The sequence below is a fragment of the Gadus chalcogrammus genome, chromosome 13 (genome assembly GCF_026213295.1).
Source record: "Gadus chalcogrammus isolate NIFS_2021 chromosome 13, NIFS_Gcha_1.0, whole genome shotgun sequence".
Lineage (NCBI taxonomy): Eukaryota > Metazoa > Chordata > Actinopteri > Gadiformes > Gadidae > Gadus > Gadus chalcogrammus.
In genome coordinates, this window is record NC_079424.1 from 3,907,040 (window position 1) to 3,929,828 (window position 22,789).

At 41.2% G+C, this 22,789-nt stretch overlaps 1 protein-coding gene across 4 annotated transcripts in view; it reads left to right on the forward strand.

Moving 5' to 3' along the window:
• Positions 1-22,789, forward strand: part of stab1 (stabilin 1) — a 65,232-nt gene that overhangs the window by 36,536 nt on the left and 5,907 nt on the right. For 3 of the 4 annotated variants that reach the window (XM_056606990.1, XM_056606989.1, XM_056606991.1), the window contains exons 53-65: positions 507-578; positions 944-1,084; positions 1,903-1,959; positions 2,139-2,319; positions 3,167-3,316; positions 3,751-3,852; positions 4,434-4,550; positions 4,958-5,090; positions 5,235-5,295; positions 5,643-5,787; positions 7,829-7,965; positions 8,956-9,121; positions 11,266-11,372. In XM_056606990.1, coding sequence (XP_056462965.1) covers positions 507-578; positions 944-1,084; positions 1,903-1,959; positions 2,139-2,319; positions 3,167-3,316; positions 3,751-3,852; positions 4,434-4,550; positions 4,958-5,090; positions 5,235-5,295; positions 5,643-5,787; positions 7,829-7,965; positions 8,956-9,121; positions 11,266-11,372 — 1,569 coding nt within the window. Of the gene's footprint in view, positions 1-506; positions 579-943; positions 1,085-1,902; positions 1,960-2,138; positions 2,320-3,166; positions 3,317-3,750; positions 3,853-4,433; positions 4,551-4,957; positions 5,091-5,234; positions 5,296-5,642; positions 5,788-7,828; positions 7,966-8,955; positions 9,142-11,265; positions 11,373-22,789 lie in introns of all 4 variants that reach the window. The other variant, XM_056606992.1, reaches the window with a different exon arrangement.

The window sequence follows — 22,789 nt, forward strand, 5'->3', positions numbered from 1 at the left end:
GCAGCTGCAGTGGCCTCGTGATAAGGCATTCCCAGGTCGCCCCCTGGTGGTGTGTCCCCCTCAATTACCCCTTCTAGCATCTCAAACCTCATCAAATGAAGTGCGTCACCAGCCCTTGGCCTGCTCGTGTGGCCCCACAGATCATCACCTTTTAATATTAGATCACGTTACTGATATTTTTAAAAATATTGATATGTATTTATATATAAAGTAAATATATTGAATGTGTTTATTTTTTCAGACCAATCAGAGGCGGGGCATGGCCCTTCATGCCTGACTCCTCCTCGTCTTCTTATATAATCCTCACAACCTCCTCCTCCTCCTCCCTTTTCCTCATTGACCTCCTTCTTCTTCTTCTGTGTGTGTGTGTGTGTGTGTGTGTGTGTGTGTGTGTGTGTGTGTGTGTGTGTGTGTGTGTGTGTGTGTGTGTGTGTGTGTGTGTGTGTGTGTGTGTGTGCTTGTGCGTGTGTGTGTGTGTGTGTGTTTGTGCGTGTGTGTGTGTGTAGATTCAGCTCGTCACTGAGGCCCGGTCTATGCATGGATCCAAGATCAGCTTCACCTGCAACAAGGACCTGGCGGTGAGACCACACACAGCCCCACACACACACACACACACACACACACACACACACACACACACACACACACTCTCTCTCTCTCTCTCTCTCTCTCTCTCTCTCTCTCTCTCTCTCTCTCTCTCTCTCTCTCTCTCTCTCTCACACACACATACTTCCAAACGCATGCATACACACACACACAAACCCATGTGTAGACATACACACACAAACACATGTATACACACTCACACACACACACACACACACACACACACACACACGAATACACACACACACAGCACAAAAATATCCATACCCACCCACACACCACAGATATATTCACACACCTACACGTATAATACAAATAGTGGTCTCTTGGTGTGCAGGGGGATCTGACCGTTAACGGGGCGAGGGTGGTGGAACGGTTCATGGTCTTCAAAGAGGGCGTGGCCTTCGGAATCGACCAATTACTGGAGCCACCTGGCCTTGGAGCGCACTGCGACGGACTGGAGAACGAAACGATCACAGTAACCAGATTACTGTCTAACCAGATTACTGTCTAGTCAGATTACTGTCTAACCAGATTACTGTCTAGTCAGATTACTGTCTAACCAGATTACTGTCCAACCAGATTACTGTCTAACCAGATTACTGTCTAGTCAGATTACTGTCCAACCAGATTACTGTCTAACCAGATTACTGTCTAGTCAGATTACTGTCTAGTCAGATTACTGTTTGATCAGATTACTGTCTAATCAGATTACTACTGTCTGATCAGATAACTACTATTCAATTTGATTACTGTCTAATCAGATTACTGTCTAATCAGATTAATACTGTCGGATCAGATTACTGTCTAATCAGATTACTGTGTATTCAAATTACTGTCTAATCAAAGTACTACTGTTTGATCAGATTACTGTCTAATCAGATTACGGTCTAATCAGAATACTGTCCAACCAGATTACTGTCCAACCAGATTACTGTCTAACCAGATTACTGTCTAATCAGATTACTGTCTGATCAGATTACTGTCTAATCAGATTACTGTCTAATCAGATTACTGTCTGATCAGATTACTGTCTAATCAGATTACTAGTCGAATCAGATTACTGTCTGATCAGATTACTGTCTAATCAGATTACTAGTCGAATCAGATTACTGTCTGATCAGATTACAGTCTAATCAGATTACTAGTCGAATCAGATACTGTCTGATCAGATTACTGTCTAATCAGATTACTAGTCAAATCAGATTACTGTCTGATCAGATTACTGTCTAATCAGATTACTGGCTGATCAGATTACTGTCTAATCAGAGTATCATTGTTCCTGCTGTTCTTCAGAGCCGCTGCGGATTCTGCTCTGCAATCCCAAGCTGTCCGTACCAATCAAAAGACACAGTAGGTCTCCATCCGTCTGACAAATCTGAATGTCTGTACGACATGGCTGTCTGTCTGAATGACATAGCTGTCTGTCCCTGCGGCTGTTTGTGTCCCTGTCTGTCTGACATACCTGTCGGCCTCACATGGGCTTCTCCCTGTCGGTCTGACACACCTGTCTGTCTGCTCTCCTCCTCCAGGGCGAAAGCAAGATGTGTACTTCGACCTTGAGACACAAGTATAGGTCAGTGCCGATGAGCCATTCCTTCAGGCGCGGGGGACTCATGGATTCCTTCCCCTTCGTGTTGTGCACGAGGATCTGCAGGAAGGAGGTCTGGAAGGCCAAGTGCTGCCCGGGACACTTTGGAAGCGATTGCCAAGGTTTCTTCATATAGAGCTGATACTAAACTGCTCCTAGACATTCATTAATATAGAGCTGATACTAAACTGCTCCTAGACATTCATTAATATAGAGCTGATACTACACTGCTCCTAAACATTCATTAATATAGAGCTGATACTACACTGATCCTAGACATTCATTAATATAGAGCTGAAACTATACTACTCCTAGACATTCATTAATATAGAGCTGATACTACACTGCTCCTAGACATTCATTAATATAGAGCTGATACTACACTGATCCTTGACATTTATTCATATAGAGCTGATACTAGACTGCTCCTAGACATTCATTAATATAGAGCTGATACTACCCTGCTCCTAGACATTCATTAATATAGAGCTGATACTACACTGATCCTAGACATTCATTAATATAGAGCTGATACTACACTGCTCCTAGACATTCATTCATATAGAGCTGATACTACACTGCTCCTAGACATTCATTAATATAGAGCTGATACTACACTGCTCCTAGACATTCATTAATATAGAGCTGATACTATACTGCTCCTAGACATTCATTAATATAGAGCTGATACTACACTGCTCCTAGACATTCATTAATATAGAGCTGATACTACACTGATCCTAGACATTCATTCATGAACCTCTTCATATAGAGCCGATACTTCACTGTTTCTAGACATTCACTTCTACTTTATACTTCGTTGTGTAGTACTGGTACTTGGTCATGTAGGACTGGTACTCGGTCGTGTAGTACTGGTACTTGGTAGTGTCACACTGGTACTTCGTTGTGTAGAACTGACACTTGGTCTTGTAGTACTGATGTAGTACTGGTTCCTCCGTTGCGTCACAGTGTGTCCAGGTGGGCTGACCGCTCCCTGCGGTAACCACGGTGAATGTCGGGACGGCATATACGGGCGGGGCACGTGCACCTGCAGCAAGGGATTCAGGGGGAGCGCCTGTGAGCGGTGTGAGCCTCGTCGCCACGGCAACAACTGCACAGGTGAGACCAAGATGGCTGCCTGTGTGTCTTACTGTTAGTAGTCGAACATTTGGTGGATAAAGATAAAGATATAATGTAAATTACTGTATTTATACTTTACGCTTGATACATATTTGTTTGTGTGTGTGTGAACATGTGTGTTTGTGGGTATGTGTATGTGTGCCTGTGCGTGTGTGTGTGAGTGTGTGTATGTGTATGCGTGTGTGTGTGCGTTTGCGTGCGTGCTTTTGTGTGTGTGTTTGTGTGTGTGTACATGCGTGAATGTTTGTGTATGTGTGTGTGCGTGCATGTGAGCCTGTGTGTGTGTGTGTGCGTATGCGTGTGTGCGTGTGCGTGTGCGTGTGCGTGTGTGTGTGTGTGTGTGTGTGTGTGTGTGTGTGTGTGTGTATGTGTGTGTGTGTGTGTGTGTGTGTGTGTGTGTGTGTGTGTGTCAGAGTGTCAGTGTGTCCATGGCCGCTGTGACGACGGGATCGATGGATCTGGAGAGTGTTCCTGTGAGGCCGGCTGGTACGGGAAACTCTGCAAAGAGAAACTAGGTGATCAATTAATTTATCCATCCACTTATCTTGAGAAACTAGATGTTCAACCAACCACGTAATCAATTATTCAATCATTGGTCATCTGCTGTCAGTTGGTCTGACATTTTCTATCAAAATCTCATGTCATGTGAAATGTATGTGCAATGTGTATTGTGTGTTTAATTTTTGAGTCTAATTTGTGTTGTGTTATGTGTGCATGGCCTGTGTAGTGTATTGTGTGTACGTGTAGCGTATTGTGTGTAGGTGTAGTGTACTGTGTCTACTGTACTGTATTGTGTGTATGTGTGTGTGTAGTGTACGGTAGTGTGTTGTGTGTACTGTATTGTATTGTGTGTACTGTAGCGTACTGTGTGTGTGTGTGTGTGTGTTATTAGTTTATTGTGTGTGTGTGTGTGTGTGTGTGTGTGTGTAGTGTGTTGTGTGTACTGTACTGTATTGTGTGTACTGTAGTGTACTGTGTGTACTGTGTGTACTGTAGTGTAGTGTACTGTGTGTACTGTAGTGTATTGTGTGTACTGTGTGTACTGTAGTGTAGTGTACTGTGTGTACTGTAGTGTAACCCCAGTGTGCTCCATCAGACCAGCTCCCAGAGGAGTGCGCCCACTGCCACGAGGAGGCAGCCTGTGTTCCTGGCAGCGGCTGTCAGTGTAGGAATCACTTTGAGGGCAACGGGACCCACTGCAGCCCCATGCCAGGTGGGTGGTACCGGGCCAGCCTCACACTAAACCCATATGTCATGATATTGTGCAGCGGTAGTGATATTGTGTAACGGTAGTGATATTGTGTAGCGGTAGTGATATTGTGTAGTGATATTGTGTAGCGGTAGTGATATTTTGTCATGTTATTGTGCAGCGGTAGTGATATTGTGTAACGGTAGTGATATTGTGTAGTGATATTATGTAGCGGTAGTGATATTGTGTAGCGGTAGTGATATTATGTAGCGGTCGTGATATTGTGTAGCGGTAGTGATATTGTGTTGCGGTAGTGATATTGTATAGCGGTAGTGATATTGTGCAGTGATATTGTGTAGCGGTAGTGATATTGTGTAGTGATATTGTGCAGCGGTAGTCATATTGTGTAACGGTATTGGTTTGTGGTGTAGTTCCAGACCTGTGTGCAGAGTATAACGGCGGCTGTCACCAGCACGCCGACTGTAACCAGACCAGTTGGCAGACCAACTGCTCCTGCCAGGCCGGTTACCAGGGAGACGGGTACTCCTGTGAGCCCATCAACAGGTGAGTTTCCCTCAGGGACAACACTGGAGCTAGTTAGCATCAGCTAGCATCTGCTAACTAGGTAGCTATACAGCTACAGTTCATATTCCGAATTGACAGATTTAGATGCACATGTATGTGATGTATATTATTTGTGCAACCCAGGTGTATAGAGGAGCTCAATGGAGGATGCAGCGACTTTTCCGACTGCAAATTTACTGGACCGGTCAGTCAGTTTGTCGGTTTCTCTCTGTCTGCCTGCCCGTGCGCTTGCCTGTCTGTCGCCCTCTGTTGCTCTCTCTCTCTCTCTGCCTGTCCCTCTCTTTCTCTTTCCGTCTCTCTCTCTCTCTCTCTCTCTCTCTCTCTCTCTCTCTCTCTCTCTCTCTCTGTCTGTCTGTCTGTCTGTCTGTCTGTCTGTCTGTCTGTCTGTCTGTCTGTCTGTCTGTCTGTCTGTCTGTCTGTCTGTCTGTCTGTCTGTCTGTCTGTCTGTCTGTCTGTCTCTTCCTCTCTGTCCCTCTGTGTCTGAGGGCCTGTCTGTCTGTCTGTCTGTCTGAGCCTGTGTCTGGTCTCCAGGGCCAGCGTCAGTGTGAGTGTAAGCTGGGTTACGTGGGTAATGGAGTCCAGTGTCTGGAGAGGGTGGTGCCCCCGGTGGACCGCTGCCTGGAGGAGAACGGGGGCTGCCACGCCCAGGCCTCCTGCAAGGACCTGCATTACCACGGTAACACCTCGTGCTCTCATCCATCATTACCACGGTAACACCTCCTGCTCTCATCCATCATTACCACGGTAACACCTCCTGCTCTCATCCATCATTACCACGGTAACGCCTCCTGCCCTCATCCATCATTACCACGGTAACACCTCCTGCCCTCATCCATCATTACCACGGTAACGCCTCCTGCTCTCATCCATCATTACCACGGTAACGCCTCCTGCCCTCATCCATCATTACCACGGTAACGCCTCCTGCGCTCATTCATCATTACCATGGTTACACATCCTGCTCTCATTCATCATTACCATGGTTACACATCCTGCTCTCATTCATCCTTACCATGGTTACACATCCTGCTCTCATCCATCATTACCATGGTAACACATTCTGCTCTCATCCATCATTACCATGGTGACACATCCTGCTCTCATCCGCCATTACCATGGTGACACATCCTGCTCTCATCCACCATTACCATGGTAACACATCCTGCTCTCATCCGCCATTACCATGGTAACATCATCGTCTCCATGGTAGTCAGCAGAACCTTCCCTTTGAGCACCATCTCCCCCCCAGCCGGCTTCCTCAGATTACAACGCTTATCTCCACGTGGATTGTTCGGGGCGTCAGTCGAGACGGATTTCAGTTTCTGTGTCTCTATCAAAATGGTTTCGGCAGCAGCTGGTGCCTGGGCCTCAGGGGGGTACACAAACAAGGAAATTAATAATCGGGGGACGTCTCCCGGGAGGTGGAAGGGCCTCACCGACGCAGACAGTACCTCAGTGTCCCAGGCGCTCGTGCGCTGACATTACCACTACGAGCACACACGCCCCTCGCAGAGATTCGCCCGTCCCCCAGTGTCTCCATCCAGCTGGATAACAGCATCCAGAGTGGATCACATTCCGACCCAGTAGGTCATGTCTCCGGGCACACCGACAGACAAGCATTCCTGGACTCCTGGAGATGACTGACCTCTCCTTGCAACTCGTCAAAATGATGTTTCATAGAGGAAAGGGGAATGACGCCGGTTCGCTATGACTTCCTGGTGTGGTTGCTCGAGGAAGGTGCAAACGCCGTCAACCATTCATCCATCATCCATCCAACACTCATCCATTCATCCTCCATCAATCCATAATCAATTAACCATCACTCATCCATTCACCATCCATCAACCATAATCCGCTTGTCGTCATCGGTTACTAATGCTAAGCAACTGTCAACACGATTCGGTCCTCCCCTCATCGCTCATGGTTGAAGATGGCCGCAGAGTGAACCAATGAATAGTATCATGACGTGAACATGCTGTGGACTCAACATCTTAAATTAGGTCATTGGGAGGGGTCAGACGGACATTTTGGCTCCAGTCATGGTCGGTTGCTAGGCAACTGGTGATACGGAGATGGATGGTCCATGTTTCCATGGAGATCTAGAGAGGATGCGGTTCCATATTGACCTTCTTGATCTATGAAGATAGGAGAGCCGACCGACATTATTAGATATTATAAAAAATAGGATTATACACACTTTACAAAATACTATAAAATAAAAACAATGTAATGTATAATGTAGTATAATACAAACCATATAAATTATTATACAAAATACGATATAAAATATAGGTTATGTATATAAACTATAATGATATTGTGTGTGTTTGTGTATGTGTGTGTGTGTGTGTGCGTGTGTGTGTGTGCGTGTGTGTGTGTGTGTTTCTGTGTGTGTGTGTGTATGTGTTTGTGTATGTGTGTGTGTACGTGTATTTGTATGTGTGTGTGGATGTGTGTGTGGATGTGTGTACGTGTACGTGTCTGTGTCTGTGTCTTTGAGTGTGTGTGTGTGTCTGTGTGTGTGTGTGTTTGTGTGTATGTGTGTTTGTCTGTGTGTGTGCGTGTGTGTGTGTGTGTGTGTGTGTGTGTGTGTGTGTGTATCTGTGTCTGTGTCTGTGTATGCATGCGTGTGTGTGTGTGTGTGTGTGTGTGTGTGTGTGTGTGTGTGTGTGTGTGTGTGTGTGTGTGTGTGTGTGTGTGTGTGTGTGTGTGAGCAGCCCGTACAGCGGGGGTCTTCTACCTCCCCTCCCCCCAGGGGATCCGGTACCAGATGAACCTGACGGGGGCTCAGAACGGCTGCAGTCAGCAGGGCGCTACGCTAGCTAGCTTCAAGCAGCTAGCAGACGCACAGCAGGTACACAAACAAACACGCACGCTTGCACGCACACACACAGGTTGGGGCAGTCAAATAATAAAATGTAATCAAATTAATTGCATACATCAATATTAAGATAGATTAGCCTTAAGAAGCTAACCTTAAGAGGTGAGCCTCGAGGGGTTAGCATTGGGAGGTTAGCCTTGAGAGATTAGCCTTAATAAGCTAACCTTAAGAGGTTAGCTTTAAGAGGTTAGCCGTGAGAGATTTACCTTAAGAGGCTTACTTTAAGGGGCTAACCGTTGGACGATAACCTTTTGATGTTAGCCTTGAGAGGTTTACTTTAAGAGGCTAACTTTAAGGTGCTATCCTGAAGAGGCTAACCTTGTGGGGTTAGCCCTGAGAAGTTTACCTTAAGAGGCTAACTTTAAGGGGCTAACCTGAAGGGGCTCACCTTGTGAGGTTAGCCTTGAGAAGTTTACCTTAAGAGGCTAACTTTAAGGGGCTATCCTGAAGAGGCTAACCTTGTGGGGTTAGCCCTGAGAAGTTTACCTTAAGAGGCTAACTTTAAGGGGCTAACCTGAAGAGGCTAACCTTGTGGGGTTAGCCTTGAGAGATTTACTTTAAGAGGCTTACTTTAAGGGGCTAACCTTTAGACGATAACTTTTTGATGTTAGCCTTGAGAGGTTTACTTTAAGAGGCTAACTTTAAGGTGCTATCCTGAAGAGGCTAACCTTGTTGGGTTAGCCCTGAGAAGTTTACCTTAAGAGGCTAACTTTAAGGGGCTTACCTGAAGGGGCCCACCTTGTGAGGTTAGCCTTGAGAAGTAACGCTACTACTACTAAGAGGCTAACCTTAAGAAGCTAATCTTAAATGGATAACCTTGTGAGGTTAGCCTTGAGAGGTTTTATTTATAAAAATGTGTGTGTGTGTGTGTGTGTGTGTGTGTGTGTGTGTGTGTGTGTGTGTGTGTGTGTGTGTGTGTGTGTGTGTGTGTGTGTGTGTGTGTGTGTGTGTGCGTGTGTGTAGCTGGGGATGCACCTGTGTATAGCAGGGTGGCTGGAGGGGGGTAAGGTGGGTTACCCAACCACTGTGGCCTCCCCCCGCTGTGGCGACGGCCATGTTGGGGTGGTGCTGTACAAGGAGCCCGTCCCACCCTCCAGCAAATACGACGCCTACTGCTACAGAGAGACAGGTACTGCTACAGAGAGACAGGTACTGCTACAGACAGACAGGTACTGATACTGACAGACAGGTACTGCTACTGACAGACAGGTACTGATACTGACAGACAGGTACTGATACAGACAGACAGGTACTGATACAGAGAGACAGGTACTGACACTGAAAGACAGGTACTGATGCTGATAGACAGGTACTGATACAGACAGACAAGTACTGATGCTGATAGACAGGTACTGATACAGACAGACAGCTACCGCTACATAGAGACAGGTACTGACACTGAGAGCCAGGTATTGATACAGACAGACAGGTACCGCTACAGAGAGACAGATACTGACACTGAGAGACAGGTACTGCTTCAGGCAGACAGGCACTGATGCAAACAGGCCAACAGGTACTGATACTGACAGAAAGACTGACAGGTACTGTTGCATGCAGACAGACGGACAGACAAACAGAGAGACAGACAGACGCACTTCATAGTCCCTTGAATCTGGACCATGGCTCGGAATTAGGGATGCACCGAATATTCGGCCACCGAAAATGTTTGGCCAAAAATGGCCCAAAACATCATTTTCAAGTTCGGCCGAAGGAGTAATAAGGCCGAAAAAAATCCACCGAACATTTTTATTTTTGATTTAAAAAGAAAAAAAAAAATATATATATATATATATAGATATTGTTTTACTCATTTATTTAAAGGTACATTGTTCTTAAATTCTTGCTATAAGGTCTGCTGGAATGTTAGAAAACGTTCAGTATTCAATAAATATTTTGTATCAAATTTGTAATTGATTTTTTTTATTGAAAAGCAAGACAAAAAGGTTTATAAAGGACATTTAATTGTTTGATTTATGCAATGGTGAAAAATTAAAGCAAAATGAATGAAAAACAGCAAACGCCACATTCGGTATTCGGTTTCGGCTTTCAGCCAACTGTTTCAGTATATTCGGTTTCGATTTCGGCCAAGAATTTTCATTTCGGTGCATCCCTACTCTGAATAATACTACTAACACGCTACCCAGTCCATGGCTCTGAATAATACTACTAACACGCTACCCAGTCCATGGCTCTGCATTGCAGGACAGCTGTCATGGCGTAATAAAGCTGCTTATAATCAGCAGTAATCAGCTGACGCCTCGGTTGATGTCGTCCCATGTGACCTGTAAAGCCCTTTAAGACCGTGATTAAAGGGGCTTTGTGGAGGATTAAGTGGCACCTAGTGGTGAGGTTGCAAATTGCAACCAACTGAATATCCCCCATTTATACAACGGGGGGCCTAAATCCAGCGATCTGATTGGTTCCTAACTGTTGTATAATGAGCGTATACATAACTGCTATGACGCCCGATCACTTTGTGAAAGTTTGCATATCACTCCGCGCCTGGAAGTAGAAACAGTTACAAAGTAAAACATATGTTGGATGATGGGGAGGGTGTAAATGTTGTTACTCCGGGAGTGAGCAAGGCGATGGAGAGACTAACGAAAGCTTAGGCACACGGCGAGTGAACTGCTCCATAGGATAAATTGCCGGCGAACCGCTCTAGCCGAGCCTTCTCTCGGAGGGACGCTAAAGTGTGTTGCATAGCGACAGTCGTGCATGTTGAAGGCAGCCAGGAGGGACTACTTTTTTGTATTCTTTAATAAAACGGCTACTTTGACTTTCTTGGTTTCTTTTTAAATGTAGTGTGTCTATAACTTTCGTTTCGCCATAACAGTAACCGTTGTATAAAAGCAATAGATCACTTCAGTCAGTGGCATGTGCTCATTATACCACTGTTAAGGGGCCCCGACGCGCAGCGGAGGGCCGGCGACCCCCTTCACAGGGGGTCGGCCTGGCCACAGCCTGGCCTGATCTATTGCTTAATTATACCGCCCCTCAGCCCTACATTAATGACGTGGGAGAGGCAAGGGTGGCCTGTACCTGCCAGTAGGTACTTCCAAATTGATGGAATGATAGAAAATGTTCCCGCCGTTAGAGGGAGATAACATCGCTCTTTCCCTCGATACTACAACAATGTTATGGTCGCGATTTGAAGAAAGATTCCCGACGCTTTTGTAAACGGGGACTGTGAATGAAAAAACGCTGTGCAGCTAAATGAAAACAAATTTAATTTGTGTCTGTGCGTGTGTGTGCCTGTGTCTGTGTGTGTAGATGTGTCATGTGTGTGTAACAGTGGTTATGTGGGAGATGGAGGATTCTGTAACGGCGCTGTTATCAACGTCCTGGCAATGAACACAGACTTCAGCCGATTCTACAAGGTAGGAGCCCTCCGCTAACAATAACACTAGTCAGGTTAGCTTCAGGCCCCGTCCACACGGAGCCGAAACGGGCGAAAGCGGTTCAGGAATATCTCTGTAAAGACGGAGTCATTGCGAAACCGGATCGAGCTGTAGAAACGCTGTGGTAAATATTCAAGGCGCTGGTTCTCCACAGAAAGAAGTGGAGCGCATCAAGCCTGGGCGCATACAGCCTGCACGCTGTATACAAACGTTCAGTCACGAGGAGATTAAACCTTTTAAATTGAGCAGAAATACCTTTTAATGTACAGTTAGTAATTAAATTCATCAAGGCTACAAAAATAATACGGGGGGGGGGGGGGGGGGGGGGGGGGGGCGTGCCGGTGTTACACCTGTGTGAGCCCAGGGGCCACTTTTGAATATTTACTGCAATATGCACAAGTTTGAAGCGTAGACAGGCATGACAAAAACATAAATAAAACATAAAATCTCCCCCCAACCCCTTACCTTTTTATTAAAGGTGCTTAATAAATACATTTGATTTGATTAGCATTTTACAGACCCATACAATGGATAGGGCGTTTAGTGCGGTCCATCACCGTTGCTTCTTACAGACTGTAGCATAAAATGCTACAGTCAGTGTTAAATTACGCAGATTTACCTTTGAGCATTTCCTATTACACACAATTCGGTGTGTTACACCGCATTCTGCGACCCACCGAAAAATGTGACCACAGGGGGCACTGTTGCACATTTTCTGCAACATGCACGTGTGCGTTATAACAAAAACATAAATAAAACATAAGATCTCCCCCCACCGGTGGGTCTTTCTTTTCTTGATACTAACATTAATTCTAAACAGCATTTTACACGGTAGCGTATTATAGGAAATGCTCAAAGGTAAATCGGCGTAATTTAACACTGACTGTAGCTTTTTATGGGTAAAGAAGCAACGGTGAAGGACCGTACTAAACGCCCTACCCATTGTATGGGTCTGTAAAATGCTAATCAAATCAATCAAATGAATTTACTAAGCACCTTTAATAAAAAAGTTATTGGTTGGGGGAGATCTTATGTTTTATGTATGTTTTTGTCAGGCCTGTCTACGCTTCAAACTCGTGCATATTGCAGAGAATATGCAACAGCACCCCTGAGGTCACTTTTCGGTGGGTCGCAGAATTCGGTTTAACACCGTCCTTGCGCTCAGTTGTTATGGGGGGGGGGGGGGGGAGAGAGAGAGAGAACGTAGGGAGGTAAATATAGGCAATATCATCCCACTGCAGACACAAATGGGCGTTCTCGTGTGGTGGGAGTTCCCGTTTACGCAGACTGAAACGCCCCCTTCTTATTCTTCGTCGCCTTTCTCGCTGCACTGTATTAAAATTTCAAAGTGTACTGCTCCGAAACCATGTAAATAGTGTTATAAATAAACTTCCAAAACTTTTCAAATCTTATTTGGCAAATAACTTCACATGGTGTGTCTTTTTACAATTTATTCGTTACCAGCATTCGTAGTGTTGATCAGCAGTGAAATAGTCCGCTATAAGACATTGACGTCGCTTAGCAACCGAAGATGCTGGGGTTGACAAGTTACCGGACTGCTACCCTTGGGGTATATCGACAGGGGTAAACCTGTTGATATTGATCAAATAAAACATAGGGGGTAACACTGTTGTTTTTCTATAACCATTGTGTTGACTTTATTCGCTGTCTTGATGTTGCATTGATAAGTTCGGTGGTTAATACTCTAAACAGCTCAGATTCTGATCCCTGCAAAAACGTCGACAGGGGTACCACTTTCGTTTTTTATTGGTCGTCATGAAAAAAAATATATATGAAAAATTAAATAAATTGTCCTTGTCAAATAAAATATAAGGGGTAACACTGTTGTTTTTCATAAGTCATCAACGGAAAAAAACATAAGGGGTAACACTGTCCTTTTTATCAAATGAAACGTAGAGGGTAACACTGTCGTTTTTTATCTGTCGTCATGAAAAGTCCATAAGGGGTAACACTGTCGAAATGTATCGAATAAAACATAGGGGGTAACACTGTCGTTTTTATCAAATGAATCATGAGGGGTGACACTGTCGTTTTTCTTTGGTCGTCATGAAAAAACCATAAGGGGTAACACTGTCGTTTTTTATCGGTCGTCATGAAAAAAAATATAAGGGGTATCACAGTCGTTTTTTATCAGTCGTCATGAAAAAAAAAATAAGGGGTAACACTGTTGTTTTTATCAAATGAAACGTAAAGGGTAACACTGTCGTTTCTTATCGGTCGTCATGAAAAAAAACATAAGGGGTAACGCTGTTGTTTTTCTTTGGTCGTCATGAAAAAAAACACAAGGGGTAACGCTGTGATTTTTTATCGATCGTCATGAAAAAAACATAAGGGGTATCACTGTCGTTTTTTATCGGTCGTCATGAAAAAAAACATAAGGGGTAACGCTGTTGTTTTTTATTGGTCATCTTGAAAAAAAACACAAGGGGTAACGCTGTTGTTTTTATCGGTCATCATGAAAAAAACATAGGGGGTAACACTGTCGTATTTTATTGGTCGTCATGAAAAAAAACATAAGGGAAATAATAGAAAAACACACATACATTTTAATGTCATATATATCCTCTTTATTGATGATTGATCATTGTGACTTTTCATCGCCTCAGTGGTGCAGTGGAATGTACTCTGCCTAACCCACTGGCGACCGCAGCTCAATTTCTGTGGAAAACATAATATCTTTAATTTGAAACGTAATGCTATCATGTCTATTGTACTGTCATATATAACCACAGACATATATAAAATATAAATCACAGTGGGATGTGGAGAGAGCTGTGAGCTAACCCCCTGGAGACCGGGGTTCAAGTCCGGTTGATGTCCTCTGTTGGAAGACTCTATCTCTATTTCATGCGAATTATAAAGTCAAGTATAACCATTGTGTTGACTTTATTCGGGGTCATGATGGTGCATTGATAAGTTCGGAGGTTAATACTCCAAACAGCTCAGGTTCGGATCCCTGCAAAAACGTAGACAGGGTTACAGCTGTCGTTTTTTATTGGTCGTCATGAAAAAAAAATATATGAAAAAAAAAGAAAAACCATAAGGGGTAACGCTGTTGTCTTTTTATTGGTCGTCATGAAAAAAAACAAAAGGGGTAACACTGTCGTTTTTATCGGTCGTCATGAAAAAAACATAAGGGGCAACACTGTTGTTTTTTATCGGCCGTCATGAAAAAAACATTAGGGGTAACACTGTCATTTTTTATCGGCCGTCATTAAAAAAAACATAAGGGGTAACACTGTCGTTTTTATCAAATAAAACATGAGGGGTGACACTGTCGTTTTTTTTTGGTCATCATGAAAAAAAACATAAGGGGTAACACTGTAGTTTTTTATCGGTCTTCATGAAAAAAAACATAAGGGGAAACGCTGTTGTTTTTTATTGGTCGTCATGAAAAAAAAAACAAGGGGTAACACTGTGTTTTTTTATCGGTCGTCATGAAAAAAACATAAGGGGTAACACTGTGTTTTTTTATCGGCCGTCATTAAAAAAAACATAAGGGGTAACACTATCGTTTTTTATCGGCCGTCATGAAAAAAAACATAAGGGGTAACGCTGTCGTTTTTTATTGGTCGTCATGAAAAAAAACACAAGGGGTAACACTGTGTTTTTTTATCGGTCGTCATGAAAAAAACATAAGAGGTAACACTGTAATTTTTTATCGGCCATCATTAAAAAAAACATAAGGGGTAACACTGTTGTTTTTTTTCGGTCGTCATGAAAAAAACATAAGGGGTAACACTGTCGTTTTTCTTTGGTCATCATGAAAAAAAACATAAGGGGTAACACTGTAGTTTTTTATTGGTCGTCATGAAAAAAAACATAAGGGGTAACGCTGTTGTTTTTTATTGGTCGTCATGAAAAAAAACACAAGGGGTAACACTGTGTTTTTTTATCGGTCGTCATGAAAAAAACATAAGGGGTAACACTGTCGTTTTTTATCGGCCGTCATGAAAAAAAACATAAGGGGTAACGCTGTCGTTTTTTATTGGTCGTCATGAAAAAAAACACAAGGGGTAACACTGTGTTTTTTTATCGGTCGTCATGAAAAAAACATAAGGGGTAACACTGTCGTTTTTTATCGGCCGTCATTAAAAAAAACATAAGGGGTAACACTGTTGTTTTTTTTCGGTCGTCATGAAAAAAACATAAGGGGTAACACTGTCATTTTTTATCGGCCGTCATTAAAAAAACATAAGGGGTAACACTGTCGTTTTTTATCGGTCGTCATGAAAAAAAACATAAGGGGTAACGCTGTTGTTTTTTATTGGTCGTCATGAAAAAAAACACAAGGGAAATAATAGAAAAACACACATACATTTTAATGTCATTTATATCTTCTTTATTTATGATTGATCATTGTGAATTTTCATCGCCTCAGTGGTGCAGTGGAGTGTACTCTGCCTAACCCACTGGTGACAGCGGCTCATTTTCTGTGGAAAACATCTCTAATTTGAAACGTAATGCTATCATGTCTATTGTACTGTCATATATAACCACAGACATATATAAAAAATAAATCACAGTGGGTAGTGGAGAGAGCTGTGAGCTAACCCCCCGGAGACCGGGGTTCAAGTCCGGTTGATGTCCTCTGTTGGAAGACTCTTATCTCTATTTCATGCGAATTATAAAGTCAAGTATAACCATTGTGTTGACTTTTTTCGGTGTCATGATGGTGCACTGATAAGTTCGGAGGTTAATACTCCAAACAGCTCAGGTTCGGATCCCTGCAAAAACGTAGACAGGGTTACAGCTGTCGTTTTTTATTGGTCGTCATGAAAAAAAAAAATATGAAAAAAAAAAGAAAAACATAAGGGGTAACACTGTTGTCTTTTTATTGGTCGTCATGAAAAAAAACAAAAGGGGTAACACTGTTGTTTTTTATCGGTCGTCATGAAAAAAACATGAGGGGTAACACTGTCATTTTTTATCGGCCGTCATGAAAAAAAACATAAGGGGTAACGCTGTCGTTTTTTATTGGTCGTCATGAAAAAAAACACAAGGGGTAACACTGTGTTTTTTTATCGGTCGTCATGAAAAAAACATAAGGGGGAACACTGTCATTTTTTATCGGCCGTCATTAAAAAAAACATAAGGGGTAACACTGTTGTTTTTTTTCGGTCGTCATGAAAAAAACATAAGGGGTAACACTGTCATTTTTTATCGGCCGTCATTAAAAAAACATAAGGGGTAACACTGTCGTTTTTTATCGGTCGTCATGAAAAAAAACATAAGGGGTAACGCTGTTGTTTTTTATTGGTCGTCATGAAAAAACACACAAGGGAAATAATAGAAAAACACACATACATTTTAATGTCATTTATATCCTCTTTATTTATGATTGATCATTGTGAATTTTCATCGCCTCAGTGGTGCAGTGGAGTGTACTCTGCCTAACCCACTGGCGACCGCGGCTCATTTTCTGTGGAAAACATATCTTTAATTTGAAACATAATGCTATCATGTCTATTGTACTGTCATATATAACCACAGACATATATAAAATATAAATAACAGTGGGTAGTGGAGAGAGCTGTGAGCTAACCCCCTGGAGACCGGGGTTCAAGTCCGGTTGATGTCCTCTGTTGGAAGACTCTTATCTCTATTTCATGCGAATTATAAAGTCAAGTATAACCATTGTGTTGCATTTATTCGGTGTCATGATGGTGCATTGATAAGTTCGGAGGTTAATACTCCAAACAGCTCAGGTTCGGATCCCTGCAAAAACATAGACAGGGTTACAGCTGTTGTTTTTTATTGGTCGTCATGAAAAAAATATATATGAAAAAAAAAGAAAAACCATAAGGGGTAACGCTGTTGTCTTTTTATTGGTCGTCATGAAAAAAAACATAAGGGGTAACACTGTAGTTTTTTATCGGTCGTCATGAAAAAAAACATAAGGGGTAACACTGTAGTTTTTTATCGGTCGTCATGAAAAAAAACATAAGGGGTAACGCTGTTGTTTTTTATTGGTCGTCATGAAAAAAAACACAAGGGGTAACACTGTGTTTTATTATCGGCCGTCATTAAAAAAAACATAAGGGGTAACACTGTAGTTTTTATCAAATAAAACATGAGGGGTGACACTGTTGTTTTTTATTGGTCGTCATGAAAAAAAACACAAGGGGTAACACTGTTGTTTTTTATTGGTCGTCATGAAAAAAAACACAAGGGGTAACACTGTGTTTTTTTATCGGTCGTCATGAAAAAAACATAAGGGGTAACACTGTCATTTTTTATCGGCCGTCATTAAAAAAAACATAAGGGGTAACACTGTTGTTTTTTTTCGGTCGTCATGAAAAAAACATAAGGGGTAACACTGTCATTTTTTATCGGCCGTCATTAAAAAAACATAAGGGGTAACACTGTCGTTTTTTATCGGTCGTCATGAAAAAAAACAAGGGGTAACGCTGTTGTTTTTTATTGGTCGTCATGAAAAAAAACACAAGGGAAATAATAGAAAAACACACATACATTTTAATGTAATTTATATCCTCTTTATTTATGATTGATCATTGTGAATTTTCATCGCCTCAGTGGTGCAGTGGAGTGTACTCTGCCTAACCCACTGGCGACCGCGGCTCATTTTCTGTGGAAAACATATCTTTAATTTGAAACGTAATGCTATCATGTCTATTGTACTGTCATATATAACCACAGACATATATAAAATATAAATCACAGTGGGTAGTGGAGAGAGCTGTGACCTTAACCCCTGGAGACCGGGGTTCAAGTCCGGTTGATGTCCTCTGTTGGAAGACTCTTATTTCTATTTCATGCGAATTATAAAGTCAAGTATAACCATTGTGTTGACTTTATTCGGTGTCATGATGGTGCACTGATAAGTTCGGAGGTTAATACTCCAAACAGCTCAGGTTCGGATCCCTGCAAAAACGTAGACAGGTTTCTGTCGTTTTTTATTGGTCGTCATGAAAAAAAACCATATGAAAAAAAAAATAAACCATAAGGGGTAACACTGTTGTCTTTTTATTGGTCGTCATGAAAAAAAACAAAAGGGGTAACACTGTCGTTTTTATCGGTCGTCATGAAAAAAACATAAGGGGCAACACTGTTGTTTTTGATCGGTCGTCATGAAAAAAACATAAGGGGTAACACTGTCATTTTTTATCGGGCGTCATTAAAAAAAACATAAGGGGTAACACTGTCGTTTTTATCAAATAAAACATGAGGGGTTACACTGTCGTTTTTCTTTGGTCATCATGAAAAAAAACATAAGGGGTAACGCTGTTGTTTTTTATTGGTCGTCATGAAAAAAACATAAGGGGTAACACTGTCATTTTTTATCGGCCGTCATTAAAAAAATCATAAGGGGTAACACTGTAGTTTTTTATCTGCCGTCATGAAAAAAAACATAAGGGGTAACGCTGTTGTTTTTTATTGGTCGTCATGAAAAAAAACACAAGGGGTAACACTGTGTTTTTTTATCGTTCGTCATGAAAAAAACATAAGGGGTAACACTGTCGTTTTTTATCGGCCGTCATTAAAAAAAACATAAGGGGTAACACTGTTGTTTTTTATCGGTCGTCATGAAAAAAACATAAGGAGTAACACTGTCATTTTTTATCGGCCGTCATTAAAAAAACAAAAGGGGTAACACCGTCGTTTTTATCAAATAAATCATGAGGGGTGACACTGTCGTTTTTCTTTGGTCATCATGAAAAAAAACATAAGGGGTAGCACTGTAGTTTTTTTTCGGTCGTCATGAAAAAAACATAAGGGGTAACACTGTCATTTTTTATCGGCCGTCATTAAAAAAACATAAGGGGTAACACTGTCGTTTTTTATCGGTCATCATGAAAAAAAACATAAGGTAACGCTGTTGTTTTTTATTGGTCGTCATGAAAAAAAACACAAGGGAAATAATAGAAAAACACACATGCATTTTAATGTAATTTATATCCTCTTTATTTATGATTGATCATTGTGAATTTTCATCGCCTCAGTGGTGCAGTGGAGTGTACTCTGCCTAACCCACTGGTGACCGCTGCTCATTTTCTGTGGAAAACATATCTTTAATTTGAAACGTAATGCTATCATGTCTATTGTACTGTCATATATAACCACAGACATATATAAAATATAAATCACAGTGGGTAGTGGAGAGAGCTGTGAGCTAACCCCCCCGGAGACCGGGGTTCAAGTCCGGTTGATGTCCTCTGTTGGAAGACTCATATCTCTATTTCATGCGAATTATAAAGTCAAGTATAACCATTGTGTTGACTTTATTCGGTGTCATGATGGTCATTGATAAGTTCGGAGGTTAATACTCCAAACAGCTCAGGTTCGGATCCCTGCAAAAACGTAGACAGGGTTACAGCTGTCGTTTTTTATTGGTCGTCATGAAAAAAAAAAATATGAAAAAAAAAAGAAAAACCATAAGGGGTAACGCTGTTGTCTTTTTATTGGTCGTCATGAAAAAAAACAAAAGGGGTAACACTGTCGTTTTTATGAAATAAAACATGAGGGGTGACACTGTCGTTTTTCTTTGGTCATCATGAAAAAAAACATAAGGGGTAACACTGTAGTTTTTTATCGGTCGTCATGAAAAAAAACGTAAGGGGTAACACTGTTGTTTTTTATCGGCCGTCATGAAAAAAACATAAGGGGTAACACTGTCGTTTTTATGAAATAAAACATAAGGGGTAACACTGTCGTTTTTATGAAATAAAACATGAGGGGTGACACTGTCGTTTTTCTTTGGTCATCATGAAAAAAAACATAAGGGGTAACACTGTAGTTTTTTATTGGTCGTCATGAAAAAAAACATAAGGGGTAACGCTGTTGTTTTTTATTGGTCGTCATGAAAAAAAACACAAGGGGTAACACTGTTGTTTTTTATCGGTCGTCATGAAAAAAACATAAGGGGTAACACTGTAATTTTTTATCGGCCGTCATTAAAAAAAACATAAGGGGTAACACTGTCGTTTTTTATCGGCCGTCATGAAAAAAAACATAAGGGGTAACGCTGTTGTTTTTTATTGGTCGTCATGAAAAAAATCACAAGGGGTAACACTGTGTTTTTTTATCGGTCGTCATGAAAAAAACATAAGGGGTAACACTGTCATTTTTTCATCGGCCGTCATTAAAAAAAACATAAGGGGTAACACTGTCGTTTTTTATAAAAAAATCACACTGTAGTTTTTTATCGGTCGTCATGAAAAAAAACATAAGGGGTAACGCTGTTGTTTTTTATTGGTCGTCATGAAAAAAAACACAAGGGGTAACACTGTGTTTTTTTATCGGTCGTCATGAAAAAAACATAAGGGGTAACACTGTCATTTTTTATCGGCCGTCATGAAAAAAACATAAGGGGTAACACTGTCGTTTTTTATCGGCCGTCATGAAAAAAAACATAAGGGGTAACGCTGTTGTTTTTTATTGGTCGTCATGAAAAAAATCACAAGGGGTAACACTGTGTTTTGTTATCGTTCGTCATGAAAAAAACATAAGGGGTAACACTGTCATTTTTTATCGGCCGTCATTAAAAAAAACATAAGGGGTAACACTGTTGTTTTTTATCGGTCGTCATGAAAAAAACATAAGGGGTAACACTGTCATTTTTTATCGGCCGTCATTAAAAAAAACATAAGGGGTAACACTGTCGTTTTTATCAAATAAAACATGAGGGGGGACACTGTAGTTTTTTATCGGTCGTCATGAAAAAAAATATAAGGGGTAACGCTGTTGTTATTTATTGGTCGTCATGAAAAAAAAAACAAGGGGTAACACTGTCATTTTCTATCGGCCGTCATTAAAAAAAAAATAAGGGGTAACACTGTCGTTTTTATCAAATAAAACATGAGGGGTGACACTGTCATTTTTTATCGGCCGTCATTAAAAAAAACATAAGGGGTAACACTGTCGTTTTTTATCGGCCGTCATGAAAAAAAACACAAGGGGTAACACTGTGTTTTTTTATCGGTCGTCATGAAAAAAACATAAGGGGTAACACTGTCATTTTTTATCGGCCGTCATTAAAAAAAACATAAGGGGTAACACTGTCATTTTTTATCGGCCGTCATTAAAAAAAACATAAGGGGTAACGCTGTTATTTTTTATTGGTCGTCATGAAAAAAAACACAAGGGGTAACACTGTGTTTTTTTATCGGTCGTCATGAAAAAAACATAAGGGGTAACGCTGTTGTTTTTTATCGGTCGTCACGAAAAAAAACACAAGGGGTAACAATATCATTTTTTATCGGCCGTCATTAAAAAAAACATAAGGGGAAACACTGTCATTTTTTATCGGCCGTCATTAAAAAAAACATAAAAAAAAAAAAAATAACATGTCGTTTTTATCCCAAAATTATTTTTATCGAATAAAACATAAGGGGTGACACTGTTGTTTTTTATCGGTCGTCATGAAAAAAACATAAGGGGTAACACTGTCATTTTTTATCGGCCGTCATTAAAAAAAACATGTAAAAAAAAACAAAAACATGTCGTTTTTATCAAATACATTTTTTTTATCAAATAGAACATAAGGGGTGACACTGTGTTTTTTTATCGGTCGTCATGAAAAAAACATAAGGGGTAACACTGTCATTTTCTATCGGCCGTCATTAACAAAACATAAGGGGTAACACTGTCGTTTTTATCAAATGAAACATAAGGGGTAATACTGTCGTTTTTTATTGGTCGTCATGAAAAAAACATAAGTGGTAACACTGTCGTTTTTATCAAATGAAACATGAGGGGTGACGGTCATTTTTCTTTGGTCGTCATGAAAAAAACCATAAGTGGTAACACTGTTTTCTTTGTCAAATAAAATATAAGGGGCAACACTGTCGTTTTTTATCAGTCGTCATGAAAAATCCATAAGGGGTAACACTGTTGAAATGTATCGAATAAAAAATAGGGGGTAACTGTCGTTTTATCAAATGAAACATGAGGGGTGACATTGTAGTTTTTCTATGGTCGTCATGAAAAAAACCATAAGGGGTAACACTGTTGTTTTTTATTGGTCATCATGAAAAGAAACATAAGGGGTATCACTGTCGTTTTTTATCGGTCGTCATGAAAAAAAAATAAGGGGTCACACTGTTGTCTTTGTCAAAGAAAATATAAGGGGTAACACTGTCGTAAGTCATTGGTCGTCATGAAAAAAAAACATTTGAAAATAAATAAATAATTGTTCTTGTCAAATAAAATATAAGGGGTAACAGTTTTTCATCAGTCATCATGGAAAAAAAACATAAGGGGTAACACTGTCGTTTTTATCAAATGAAACGTAAAGGGTAACGCTGTATAGAATAGAAACACACACACACACACACACACACACACACACACACACACACACACACACACACACACACACACACACACACACACACACACACACACACACACAG